This window comes from Nerophis lumbriciformis, linkage group LG31 (genome assembly GCF_033978685.3).
Source record: "Nerophis lumbriciformis linkage group LG31, RoL_Nlum_v2.1, whole genome shotgun sequence".
Taxonomy (NCBI): Eukaryota; Metazoa; Chordata; class Actinopteri; order Syngnathiformes; family Syngnathidae; genus Nerophis; species Nerophis lumbriciformis.
This window is the reverse complement of record NC_084578.2, coordinates 25,667,889-25,682,860: the sequence shown is the minus strand read 5'-3', so window position 1 is coordinate 25,682,860 and position 14,972 is coordinate 25,667,889. Positions and strand designations below refer to the sequence as shown.

The 14,972-nt window shown below is 39.8% G+C and overlaps 1 protein-coding gene across 3 annotated transcripts in view; it reads left to right on the top strand.

The window, feature by feature from the left end:
• Window positions 1-6,312: 6,312 nt before the first annotated feature.
• The window catches only part of LOC133574245 (high affinity cGMP-specific 3',5'-cyclic phosphodiesterase 9A), a 51,797-nt gene continuing 43,137 nt past the window's right edge, over window positions 6,313-14,972 (top strand). For 2 of the 3 annotated variants that reach the window (XM_061926345.1, XM_061926344.1), the window contains exons 1-3: window positions 6,313-6,450; window positions 10,498-10,659; window positions 10,732-10,783. In XM_061926345.1, coding sequence (XP_061782329.1) covers window positions 6,354-6,450; window positions 10,498-10,659; window positions 10,732-10,783 — 311 coding nt within the window. In that variant the 5' untranslated portion in view covers window positions 6,313-6,353. Of the gene's footprint in view, window positions 6,451-9,529; window positions 9,715-10,497; window positions 10,660-10,731; window positions 10,784-14,972 lie in introns of all 3 variants that reach the window. The other variant, XM_072912010.1, reaches the window with a different exon arrangement.

Here is a 14,972-nt window from a genome sequence, read left to right as displayed (position 1 = left end):
GAACGATGGCAGAGTAAAAGTCAGGCAAAGCAATAGTTTGATGGGTGAAGGGTATGTAGCACACAGGCGACCAAACTTTGCATCCCAGAAAAGGAGGAGACAGGCACCGCCTGGAGAAAAAAAAATTGCAATAAAAATATGATATTAATACACAAAATTAATACACAAAACACCAAAGCGCCAGAGGTGGACAGCTTAGGGTTGAGTGCAATTACTCTAAAAACATATGTTTATCATTTTAACAGCTGTGTTCGTTAGCATAACTAAAACAGCAGCATGAAGACCCATGGCAAATACGTAAGATTGGTCTCAGCATCAGCACAGGGAAACCGTCTACAAACAAGTAACATGTCTAAAAGGTAACAATTTAAATGGCTGATTTGGCCATATAGCTAACAGTTACTAGTCTACATGCCTTCAGTGCAAGTGAGAGGATGTTAAGCGTCAGAAGTGGGCGTGACACAATATAATGGGACTAACCTTCCCAATTATATAGTGACCCCAGGTGGCAGCCTCAAGTCATGATAGGCCCCCATCACCTGTTGACAATGAGGTCCCACATACCTGGTGGTAAATAGCCACACACAAACACACACACACACACACACTTGTCCAAAACAGCAATGAGCAACCTCATCCTGCTACACATTCTTGGGCGTCCAGGTCACACATATGTTTGCAGAACTTTATGAAGCCAACTTTGTTCCACTTCTGTCCAGAATCCAGGGAGACTTTGATTGCTGGTCCCTACTTAACTTATCTACAGTTGCTCATGTCAACTATATTGAAATTAATATATTTCACCGATTTTCTTATCTGTTCCTGTGCATACACTCTTTCTCCCTCAGTTCTTCTTTCGTTAATTCGATAGTCTGATTTTGGATTTTATTTGAAATAAAAAGACTTACAGGTTACGTGAACAATATTGTTGGGAGGATTAGCACGACCAAACTTTAGGTTTTATTACAAGACCACCAACATTAGAATTCTTAAGTAATGGCTACAATATGAAGCTTTTGATCCCCTTCCGTTGTTGGTGATTATGGAGGCAAACTCAACTAAACCAGTTTCTCTTAGAGCTTTGGTTCACTCACCCATTCACTCATGCACCTCCTCTTATACCTAAGACCTCAATTGTAAAGACCTAATTAAAGATTTGGATGCAGTTTGAGCGCTATTTTGGTCTACAAACTATTTCTAGTCTTGAACCCATCACTGCTGATCATGCTTTCCATCTCTCCATTGTCGATAGTGCCTTTTTAAGATGGTCAAGTCTGGAGATCAACAACATTAAAAATGTACACATTGACAACACTTTTGCTTTTTTTCAGCAAATTTGTAATACATTTTCGCTCCCTAACAAATTTTTTTTTAGATATCTACATATCCGCAGTTTTGTTCGTAATACTTTTCCCAGGTTCCCAAACTTACCGACTTACTCAGTTTTAGATGCGCCCTGAGTCTCTGAAAATTAATTAAGGTACAGGGGTTAGTGCATTTGTCTCACAATACAAAGGATTCGATCCCCGGGCTTTGGGTCTTTCTGTGTGGAGTTTGCATGTTCTCCTCGTGACTGCGTGGGTTCCCTCCGGGTACTCCAGCTTCCTCCCACCTCCAAAGACATGTACCTGGGGATAGGTTGATTGGCAACACTAAATTGGCCCTAGTGTGTGAATGTTGTCTGTCTATCTGTGTTGGCCCTGTGATGAGGTGGCGACTTGTCCAGGGTGTACCCTGCCTTCCACCCAAATGCAGCTGAGATAGGCTCCAGCACCCCCCGCGACCCCGAAGGGGACAAGCGGTAGAAAATGGATGGATGGATGGACTTAGGAGTGACCCTACAAGATGAGAGCTGGACAGAGATCTTAAGTAGAGTTCATAAGTGTTCTATTTGTGCTAGACACAGCCTTATTCAATGCAAGCTAATACACCACACTTGTACGAAGGTCCAACTGGCTAAGATGTTTGACAGAATATCGGTACTATGTGAATGGTGTCAACAGTTTCCAGCTAACTTAATACATATGCTTAGGCTTTCCTCATCCCTGTGAAGTTATTTGACTGAAATGTTAAATACTTTGTCTTTGGTAATTGGCAAAAAGATTAAACCAAAGCCTCCAATCGAACAATTGGGGTCACCCCTCTGTAATCTTCTCCCATCAAAACAAAAAGAAGTAGGTAGCATTTACTACTGTGTTAGCTAGAACACTCATTATGTTAAATTGGAAGGATGCAATGCCTCCCTGCCACACCCGCTGGATTAGAGATATTGTTTATTTCCTTAAATTGGAGACAATTAGGCTGACATTGAAAAGTTGTTCTGTGACATTTACAGTATCCCGTACTGTGGTATGTATAAGAGACTGATGTCAAATTTAACCCTGATTAAAAGTAATTAAAATGGAGATAATTGATGAACCTTTTGTTTGCTTTTGTGTATAGCTACACCGTGTTGGGGACATTCCATACATAGTGCAGTTGTCTGTGGCTTCATGTCAATATATGCATGTAATTATTTGAAGGATGATTTTGGGGGGTTGGGGTGAACATCTGAAATGTATTGAGTTGTATTTCTGGAAAATATATATGTCAAAAACTCAATAAAGAAAAAAAGAAAAAAACAGGATTAAAAAAAAGAACTATACACTACATTGTATTAGAAATGGCAACAGTGGAAGATGCATGTACATGTACGAGCTAGTCTGCCCCACAACAAGAGGATTGCGAAAAAGAAGGAGCTTATTGACTACATTGTCTGACTAGAATGGTGGACGCGCGCAAAGCCCTTTGAGTAAATTTCTACTGTAATTATAACACCAGCTCAGTGGCCTTCCAGTCTCATATACTGAGACTGGAAGGTCGTGAGTTCAAACCCCGGCCGAGTCATACCAAAGACTATAAAAATGGGACCCCACCGCTGCTGCTCACTGCTCCCCTCACCTCCCAGGGGGTGAACATGGGGATGGATCAAATGTAGAGGACAAATTTCACCACACCCAGTATAACGATCGTTAGGACTTTAACTTTAACTTTAACCTGCAAAAGTCACCAAATAGACAAATTTCAAACAGCTTGTTTTCCGGAAGTATGAAGGAAGGTAAGATTGTTTTATGAATATTTCATTTCAACCACTTATGCAGATCCCAAATACACAACAATAGGTAAGAAAAGTTGGTTTTACATGAAATAGGGGCCAGCACATATACAGGGTATGTTGACAAGCACATGTAGTAAACAGATTCAGCAAAATCGCCTAATTTCTCACAGCTGTGTGTGTGCGTGCAACTTGAGTTTTATTCTTGATAAATAAAACTGTATGTGCTAAATGATTATATTTGCATCCTCTCCTCCAAGTATTGTGGAATGAGGACAGACAAGCTAAATTCCCCTCACTGACGAGACACAATCTCTTGTGCACAAGTTTAGAAGCTCAGCTTTGCGTGTGCAATCAAATTAGCGCGTGTTTTAGTACACATAAACCTTTACTAGATCAGGCCCTACGAGAATTTGTTTTATTATGTTTGTAGTTTGTATTTCATGTTTAGCACTTGGCACTCGGGATAAGTGATTTTTTTTGTTTGAACCTGCTTATCACTCAGCGTCTAAGACTTGTAGATTATCATCCGTATATTCAAGCTCAAAAATATAAGGTTCTGAATAGGGATGTCCGATAATAGCTTTTTGCCGATATCCAATATTCCGATATTGTCCAACTCTTTAATTACCGATACCGATATCAACCGATATATACAGTCGTGGAATTAACACATTATTATGCCTAATTTGGACAACCAGGTATGGTGAAGATAAGGTACTTTTAAAAAAATTAATAAAATAAAATAAGATAAATAAATTAAAAACATTTTCTTGAATAAAAAAGAAAGTAAAACAATATAAAAACAGTTACATTGAAACTAGTAATTAATGAAAATTAGTAAAATTAACTGTTAAAGGTTAGTACTATTAGTGGACCAGCAGCATGCAGAATCATGTGTGTTTACGGACTGTATCCCTTGCAGACTGTATTGATATACCGTATTTTCCGCACCGGATTATTAGCCGCACCTTCAATGAATTGCATATTTCATAACTTTGTCCACCAATAAGCCGCCCCGGATTATAAGCCGCGCCTACGCTGCGCTAAAGGGAATGTCAAAAAAACAGTCAGATAGTTCAGTCAAACTTTAATAATATATTGAAAACCAGCGTTCTAACAACTCTGTCCCAAAATGTACGCAAATGTGCAATCACAAACATAGTAAAATTCAAAATGGTGTAGAGCAATAGCAACATAATGTTGCTCGAACGTTAATGTCACAACACACAAAATAAACATAGCGCTCACCTTCTGAAGTTATTCTTCATTCGTAAATCCTTCGAATTCTTCGTCTTCGGTGTCCGAATTGAAAAGTTGCGCAAGCGTGGGATCCAAAATGGCCGGTTCCGTCTCGTCGAAGTCATCGGAGTCAGTGTCGCTGTTGTTGTCCAGTAGTTCTGTGAATCCTGCCTTCCGGAAAGCTCGGACCACAGTTGTGACCGAAATATCTGCCCAGGCATTTACGATCCACTGGCAAATGTTGGCGTATGTCGTCCGGCGCTGTCTGCCTGTTTTAGTGAAGGTGTGTTCGCCTTCGGTCATCCATTGTTCCCACGCCGTTCGCAGTCGTGATTTGAATGCCCTGTTGACACCAATATCCAGCGGTTGGAGTTCTTTGGTTAATCCACCCGGAATGACGGCGAGTGTTGTATTTGTGTGCTTCACTTGTTTTTTGACACCATCTGTGATGTGGGCGCGCATAGAGTCGTATATCAACATGGACGGAGCTGTGTGAAAAAAGCCACCCGGCCTCTTCGCGTAAACTTCCCTTAACCACTCGCTCATCTTTTCTTCATCCATCCATCCCTTCGAGTTAGCTTTTATGATGACGCCGGCTGGAAAGGTCTCTTTTGGCAAGGTCTTCCTTTTGAATATCACCATGGGTGGAAGTTAGCATGGCAAGCTAGAACCACAGTGAAGGATGACTTCTCATTCCCTGTGGTGCGAATATTCACCGTACGTGCTCCCGTTCCACAGTGCGGTTCACAGGAATATCAGTTGCTGTGAAATACGGTAGTAATCCGTGTGCGGATGGAGAGATTGCGTCTTTTTATGAACCGGATCCTTGTCGCTTAGTAGGAGCCATTTTGTGGTCTTTACAGATGTAAACAGGAAATGAAACGTACGGTGATATCCGCGCGTTTTTCCTTCTTCTTCCAGGGGCGGGTGGTTGCTTACAGTAGAAGAAGAAGCGCTTCCTGTTCTATGGGGGCGGGTGCTTTCCTTGGCGGTTGCTTGCGTAGAAGAAGAAGCGCTTCCTGTTCTACCGGGAAAAAAGATGGCGGCTGTTTACCGAAGTTGCGAGATCGAAACTTTATGAAAATGAATCGTAATAAAGCGCACCGGGTTATAAGGCGCACTGTCAGCTTTTGAGAAAATTTGTGGTTTTTAGGTGCGCCTTATAGTGCGGAAAATACGGTATATTGATATATGATGTAAGAACCAGAATATTAATAACAGAAAGAGACAACCCTTTTGTGTGAATGAGTGTGAATGAGTGTACATGGGGGAGGAAGGTTTTTTGGCTTGGTGCACTAATTGTAAGTGTATCTTGTGTTTTTTATGTTGATTTTTTTTATTATCGGGCATCTCTAGTTCTGAATCATCATTTGACCCCAAGTCGTCGTTTTTTTCTAATGAAGTCTTCCATGATTGGTATTTTGTTGATGTAAATAGCCAAAGTTGTGATTCGATGTGAAATCAAAGCGCTGCCGAATGTTAAAAATTAGCTAAATACGTAAATATGTCATGTTATTATGTGCCTGTTACTACATTACATACTGTATATACTTACATCATGTATATGAAAGGCTTTTATATAGGCGGAAAATATCAAATTCCCATTACCTGCATTAATGTTAGCCGTTTTTTTTTAAATGCATAAAAAAAGAAAAACTCATTTGTGATTGTCTCACCTTGGAAATGATGAATGGTTGGAGGGAAAAGTGCAGTTCCCGTTTGTTTTGGTTTTAACATGTTTTTGTGAAGAATATTAAAGCAGCCTATGCATGTTTTAAATTATGTGTGCGTCTCTTGGAGAAAAAACCCAAAAGTGATTTATTTTCATGAGTGTTGATCAAATATGTGTCATACAGCTCTTTAGCAGTGCACCAATGAAGTGTGTGCAATTAATTATGAGGAGGAGGCGGGTCAGGAAGATGATGTAAACATGGGGGTGGCGTGTTGCTTCATATGATAATGAAGGGGAGATGATTGGGAGCAGTAATACACACAGAAACATTGACATTAGACTTCAATGAAGGAGATGGAAACAAAAATGATTTTCTTCACGGTGAATGGAAAACCAGAACAAGCAGAGTTTTCACTGGACTGTCCTGCTCAGGATGTCAAAGGTAAGAACTTCATTATAAAGAATGATGATGATGTCTGGAAGATTAGGGAACATTTTGCATTGCCTCAAGTGACCATGAATGAGTTTCAAGATTCTATGTTGTTATATGAAAGTGAAAGTGTTGTACAGCAGCAGACTGGTCTAATGCATTTGTAACAGCTGCCACTGACAGCTCCTCACTTCTTCTTTGGAAAATACATATTTTTATTCTCCTTGTTTCTTTTTCTAATTCTCAACTCTCTGTTATTTATATATATATATATATATATATATATATATATATATATAAACAGTATATAGTACAGGCCAAAAGTTTGGACACATCTTCTCATTCAATGCATTTTCTTTTTTTTCATGACTATTTACATTGTAGATTGTCACTGAAGGCATCAAAACTATTAATGAACACGTGGAGTTATGTACTTAACAAAAAAAGGTGAAATAACTGAAAACATGTTTTTTTATTCTAGTTTCTTCAAATAGCCACCCTTTGCTCTGATTACTGCTTTGCACATCTCCGGGTTGGGGAGGAGATCTTGCCCCAAGTGGAGGAGTTCAAGTACCTCGGAGTCTTGTTCACGAGTGAGGGAAGAGTGGATCGTGAGATCGACAGGCGGATCGGTGCGGCGTCTTCAGTAATGCGGACGCTGTATCGATCCGTTGTGGTGAAGAAGGAGCTGAGCCGGAAGGCAAAGCTCTCAATTTACCGGTCGATCTACGTTCCCATCCTCACCTATGGTCATGAGCTTTGGGTTATGACCGAAAGGACAAGATCACGGGTACAAGCGGCCGAAATGAGTTTCCTCCGCCGGGTGGCGGGGCTCTCCCTTAGAGATAGGGTGAGAAGCTCTGCCATCCGGGGGGAGCTCAAAGTAAAGCCGCTGCTCCTCCACATCGAGAGGAGCCAGATGAGGTGGTTCGGGCATCTGGTCAGGATGCCACTCGAACGCCTCCCTAGGGAGGTGTTTAGGGCACGTCCGACCGGTAGGAGGCCGCGGGGAAGACCCAGGACACGTTGGGAAGACTATGTCTCCCGGCTGGCCTGGGAACGCCTCGGGGTCCCACAGGAAGAGCTGTACAAAGTGGCTGGGGAGAGGGAAGTCTGGGCTTCCCTGCTTAGGCTGCTGCCCCCGCGACCCGACCTCGGATAAGCAGAAGAAGATGGATGGATGGATGGACACTCTTGGCATTCTCTCGATGAGCTTCAAGCACACCTGTGAAGTGAAAACCATTTCAGGTGACTACCTCTTGAAGCTCATCGAAAGAATGCCAAGAGTGTGCGAAAAAGTAATCAGAGCAAAGGGTGGCTTTTCAGTTACTTTACCTTTTTTTTGTTAAGTACATAACTCCACATGTGTTCATTCATAGTTTTGATGCCTAATATCAAGTAAAAATAATCATGAAAATAAAGAAAATGCATTGAATGAGAAGGTGTGTCCAAACTTTTGGCCTGTACTGTATATATATATATATATATATATATATATATATATATATATATATATATATATATATATATATATATATATATATATTTATATATATATATATATATATATATATATATATATATATATATATATATATATATATATATATACAATGATGTATACATCGTCATTTTCGAATCAGTGTTCTTTTACTCTCGTCCCAGGAAACAGGGAAACATTTATGATCTCTGTAAGTAGGGATGAATATGTACATTTTGGAGACTTATGGGGAGCCCAAATACACAAAAACAAGTTCCAACCGGTGTCAAACGTTGGTTTTGCATAATAGGGCCCCTTGAAGTGCATACATTACGGTACTCTACTTTAGGTGCGTAAATTACATTACTTTAAGTGCATACATTACACGACTTTAGGTTCATTCTTTACAGTGATTTAAATGCATTCAATACTGCACTTGAATATTACAGTAATTCAAGTGCATATATTACAGTACTGTAAGTGCATACTTTACAGTACTGTAAGCACATATATTGCTGTACTTTAAGTGCATACATTACACTACTTAAAGTGCATACTGTACATTACAGTAATTCAAGTGCATATATTACACTATGTTATGTGCATTTTTTTTTCAAGATTGTGCTGCTGTAGTGGCTGCTGGTTGCAGGAGCTCTGTGCGTGTGCTTCTTCCTTTGTGTTCTTGATGTTTCCCTCTTATTTTCATGTTTTTTGCTTTTACGGGCACCTTTGGCACCGCTGCATTACTTTTTGGTGCTTTTTTTGTGGACATTTGGATCTCCCTCTGGTAAGCCTTTTGGCTTCAACAGCTCAGTTGTTTGCGCCGTAGACTAGCTGCTGACTCTCTTCCACACCCGGAGAAACCGGAGGATCCAGTGGAGATGCGGAGGAAGAGACGGGGCCGACTTTGTGCGTTGTGATCGACAAGCTTCAAGAAGTCCTGGCTGGATGAGCCTGTATCGGACACTTCATATTTGAACCTGCAACTTACATAATTTCCCCGTTTCTTATAAAATTTGCAGCACACAAAAAAGTTGCGTCAGCAGGGCTGAAAAGTGCGGGAGTAACTTTCACTGCACTATAAGGCGCACCTAAAAACCACAAATTTTCTCAAAAGCTGACAGTGCGCCTTATAACCCGGTGCGCTTTATATATGGATAAATATTAAGATTCATTTTCATAAAGTTTAGGTCTCGCAACTACGGTAAACAGCCGCCATCTTTTTTCCCCGTAGAAGAAGCGCGCGGTGCATGCTGGGATATGTGACGTTTCATTTCCATTTGTGTGTTTATGTAAAGACCCCAAAATGGCTCCTATTAAGTGTGTTGTCTGTCTAATTATAAATAATGCAGACGAGGCGTGTTAACTGAGTTCTCAACGTTTACTCACAGCGTGCTCATAACCACATTCTAACTCCCAGCATACAACAACGCTTCTCAGGGCTACCGCGCATGCTCGTAACTATCGTTGCATGCTGGGTAGTGTAGTTGTTATATTTGCTAGCTCATAACAGCACATTGAGAGACACGCTTACGCGCTTAATTCAATACTCGCCGTCATTCCGGGTGGATTGACAAAAGACCTCCAGCCGCTAGATATTGGTGTCAACAGGGCATTCGAAGCTAGACTGCTAACTGCGTGGGAACAATGGATGACAGAAGGCGAACACACCTTCACTAAGACGAGGAGGCAGCGCCAGACGACGCCAACATCTGCCAGTGGATCGTAAATTTGCCCAACTTTTCACTTCGGACACCGAAGACGAAGGATTTACGAATGAAGAATAACTTTAGAAAGTGAGCGCTATGTTTATTTTGTGTGTTGTGACATTAACGTTCGAGCAACATTATGTTGCTATTGCTCTGCACTATTTTGAATTTTACTATGTTTGTGATTGCACATTTGCGTACATTTTGGGAGTGAACAGAGTTGTTAGAACGCTGGTTTTTAATATATTATTAAAGTTTGACTGACCTATCTGACTGTTTTTTTGACATTCCCTTTAGCGCAGCGTAGGCGCGGCTTATAGTCCGGGGCGGCTTATTGGTGGACAAAGTTATGAAATATGCCATTCATTGAAGGTGCGGCTAATAATCCGGTGCGCCTTATAGTGCGGAAAATACGGTAATTGAAAAAATATACGCGGAAAAGTTACGTGTTTCTACGCATTTCTCGACTATGCTTAGAGCTCACGCAAGGTTTTTCAGACAAGGAAATCAGCAACGCCCTATGGTGTCACCGTAAAATAAAGCTCCCATGAAAAACATCAATGCACTATAAAAATAAACATAACCCCCACCCTAACTCGATCAATTAAAATAAACCAAAACAAAGAGTTCCAAGTGGTTTTAGAAGCAGAACTGCTTCTATAGAAACAGTTGTCTACATGATGTTTCTTCCACAAAAGTGATGTGGAAGCTTTAAATTGTCACACACAAATGTTACATTTTTTAAAGATTTTGTTCAATGACGGAAAATGAGGACAGAATCAAAAAGTGAGGTGTTCTGTATGGAAAATCAAATCTCAAAATGGTTATTGAATTGTTTCAGTCCAATGAAGACTCAATCAATGTTTCCAGATCTGTTCCGCTCTGCAGCTGAAGCAGGACCACATGACATCCTGAAGCTGTACAATCCCAAAGGCAACATCATCAACATCTCACCTAATCTAGAGCCCAATCATCCCAACTCCTGCTACAAACTGGAAGTGGTGGCGTCCGACTGCAACAATGAGCCTTTAGGTAACTTAACTTTCATCTTCACCTCCACAACACAGCTGAAGGTTTGACTTTGACCGTGTGCTGACAAATCAGGTGTGGAGCTTGCTGGTGCACTGGGATTTGACCTCTCATCTATGGAGAAAAGGTACAAAAGTATGGAATCGAGACTATGATTTACGACAACAACATCTCATTGAAGTGATACATTTTCAGCTTTAAGTCAATTTGACGTCATAATTCAATTTAGGTATACAAAACATATTCAATAATGTTTATATAGTTGGTAGATTCTATTGGAAGTGGTGAACAAACCATTTCACTGGCTGGGACAGGTTAGTGAGCTCGAGAGTCGGCCGACCTCGCCTCATGAGATTTTGATACTCTTGAAACAGCCTTCTTGAAAATGGCCTTGCAAGTCTGCAATTGAATCAACGTTTTGCTGTCCTTCGGCCATCATGGGTTAAAAAAGCGAGTAGATGTCCGATTTCTCTGATAACCGAGTGTGGCTTCGGTGTGACTCGGCTGATCAGCCTAGCACTTCCTGCTCTCGCAACTCACAACTTGTGAGTGGATACTCACGAGTGAGTATCCAATTCTTCTTCTTCTCCTTTTTTGGTTTAATGGCGGTTGGCAAGCAACTTCTGGTGTGCATTACCACCACCTTCTGATATGGAGTGTGGACCGAGATGGAACCCTACTCTATATTATTTTATTTAACCTAGTCTTTTTTTTCCAAATGTCTATGATGCTCTGTATCCTACGTGTTCTGAGTGCAATCCTAAAATATCTTACACTACTAACCGAACCTTCCCTTTCGCTAACTTAAATCCCTTTCTCCATTGTATTTCCTGCAATGTATTAAAACATGTCCTACACTTTTAATCTGATGACAACAGTCACACAGCCTGTATTATGTTTCCCTATCAATTTCAATGAACTATTTAGATATGTATGTCCGAATCTCATTCTAGTAATAATGTCTTCTTCCTTCCTATTTCTATTCCTCCTCTCATTACACCTACTCTCCTCTGGACTTTGTAATACTCCCTACCTTTTGTTCCCTTATTGCAACTATCCTGCCACTTCTATTGTGTTCTATCTTAACTATATTCTTCACTTATTCTTCACTGTGGTTCATCTCCATGTTTACTTCTGTATTAGTGGTTGCTTGCGTTGCGTACTTACAGTATTTGCTAATTAATTCCCCACAACTCCTACATGAGCAGGTTCCCAGAGAAATGTTACCACACTTCCCGCTTAATTTATTCTGTAGACTGCCTGAACTATTTCATATACTAAATCTTGTCTTTTTTCTGATGCTATGTTTTTTATGCTAATCAATGCACTGCTGGAGTCCGAGCACACGACTGCTTTTCTTGCTTTATTTTCCTCTATCCAATTAACTGCCATATAAATTGCGACCAATTCCCCCGTAAAAAACGATAAATTATCGCTGATTCTTTTATTCAATACTACGTTTCCTTGTGGGATAACTGCTGCAGCTCCTACTTTATTATTTATAGTTTTTGATGCATCTGTATATATCATCACATTGTCTAAAAACATTTCCTCAATCTATTGTTCTATCTGGTAATTATTTAAACTTATATTCTTTAATAATTGCATATCTACATTTGGGTTATTGTACATCCACGGTGGTATTGCAGGGATTGGTACTGCTAACTTTAATATTGTCAATTTGAACTTTTTTACCTATGTCTCCTATTATCCACCCAAAACTATTCATCTTTTTCTTCTCTTTTTCTTGGCAGTTTAGTAACACTTAGTGAGTTGGATGTCCTTGCATGGACCCTTTTAAGTTTGCCCAATAAACAGCTGACAGTTGATCTCTTCTCATGTCTAAAGGTTTTTCATTCATTTCTACTTGTAATGCTGCCACTGGGGAGGATTGTGTAGCTCCACAACATAACCTTAAAGCCTGTGACTGGATCCTGTCTATTTCCCCAAGTAATGTTTTTGAAGCAGATTGATAAATGATGCATCCATAATCAATAACAAATCGAATTAAAGTAATATATATTGCTTCCAATGTCTGTCTGTCAGCCCCCCAATCTTTACCCATCAAAGCCCTCATTATATTTAACACCTTTTTACATTTCTCCAGATGTGGATTGACCAGTTAATATATTTATCAAACCATATTCCTAAATATTTACCTCTTCTATATTTTCTCAATAAAGTTGAATTTGGAGCTTGTTTTGAACCTTCCTCTTTGTCAAATTCATGACTTTAGTTTTCCCAACAGAGAATCTTAAACCCCAAGCTGTTCCCCATTCTTGAACAATATTTACCACTTTTTGAATCTTCTTTTCTACATGTTTTGTATTTCTACCTCTCTTCCACATCACTCCATCATCAGCAAACAGTGCCACATCCACTAACCTTTCCACTTCACTAAACACTTCATTTATCATTATCGAAAATAGTACTGGACTTATTATATATACTCCATTGCGGGGTCCCATTTTCCACTAAATATATTCTACTATATTTATTCTATATTTATACAAAAATGTTTCTACTTGTTAAGAAGTCTTTTATCCATCTGTACATCTTTCCTGTAATCCCAATTTTATTTAATTTTATCAGCAACCCCTATTTCCACAACATATCATACGCTTTTTCTATGTCAAAAAATACTGCAATGATACTTTCTTTACTTATTTGTCCTTTTCTAATTTCTTCTTCCAGCTGCACTACTGGGTCGTTTGTGTTTCTTGCTTTCCCAAATCTACTTTGGTAGTTTTTTATTATTTTATTTTGACTCAAAATAATATACTAATCTTTCATTAATAATTTTTTCCATTACTTTGCCTAAATTTGAGGTCAATGCTATCGGCCTATAATTACCTGCTTCTTCCGGGTCTTTTCCTGGTTTGCATATGGGAATTATTACAGCTTCTTTCCACTCAGCTGGTAATTTTCCTTCTTGGTATATCCTATTATATAATTTCAAGACCACTTCTTTGCCAATGCTACCTACGTTTTTGACCATCTGGTAACTCATCTGGTCTTTTCCTGGGGTTGTATTTTTAACCTGTTTCATTATTCGAACCATTTCATTCAAAGAAAATGTTATATCTATCGTGTTTCTAAAGCCATTGTCGTTATCTTCAGTTATTTCCCCAATATTTAAATTAATTGTTTCGTCTCTCTTTTCTTTTTCTTCATTTCTCAAATTATCATTGCTGTGCACTTTAACAAATGTTTTTGCCAAAAGTTCTGCTTTTTCTTTATTTTCTACCACACAGTGATGTTTATGTTCACTTCTGATCCCACACATGTTCTTGATCATTCCCCACACCTGGCCTAATGGAGTAGTTCTATTTATTCATTCACAAAGTGTTCTCCAATACTCTTTTTTCGTCTTTTTAATAACGTACCTTACTTTAGCTTATACTGGATCATATCTGGAAAATTATGTGTTCTTCTCATTATTCTAAATGCTCTATTCCGTTCTTTTATTGCGTCTGTGCACGCTTGTGTCCACCACGGCACTATCTTCCTTATTTTCCCTATACTACTCCTTGGTATGCTCTGTTTGGCTGCTTCCATTATGCACTTTGTAATATCTGTATTCAGTTGCTCAATATCTTAATTTATATCCACTTCCTTTAAAGGGGAACATTATCACCAGACCTTTGTAAGCGTCAATATATACCTTGATGTTGCAGAAAAAAGACCATATATTTTTTTAACCGATTTCCGAACTCTAAATGGGTGAATTTTGGCGAATTAAACGCCTTTCTAATATTCGCTCTCGGAGCGATGACGTCACAACGTGACGTCACATCGGGAAGCAATCCGCCATTTTCTCAAACACCGAGTCAAATCAGCTCTGTTATTTTCCATTTTTTCGACTGTTTTCCGTACCTTGGAGACATCATGCCTCGTCGGTGTGTTGTCGGAGGGTGTAACAACACGAACAGGGACGGATTCAAGTTGCACCAGTGGCCCAAAGATGCGAAAGTGGCAAGAAATTGGACGTTTGTTCCGCACACTTTACCGACGAAAGCTATGCTACGACAGAGATGGCAAGAATGTGTGGATATCCTGCGACACTCAAAGCAGATGCATTTCCAACGATAAAGTCAAAGAAATCTGCCGCCAGACCCCCATTGAATCTGCCGGAGTGTGTGAGCAATTCAGGGACAAAGAACCTTGGTAGCACGGCAAGTAATGGCGGCAGTTTGTTCCCGCAGACGAGCGAGCTAAACCCCCTGGATGTCTTGGCTCACACCGTCCCTTATGCCACCGAAGATGATCAAGAGAAGAATATCGACCCTAGCTTCCCTGGCCTGCTGACACCAACT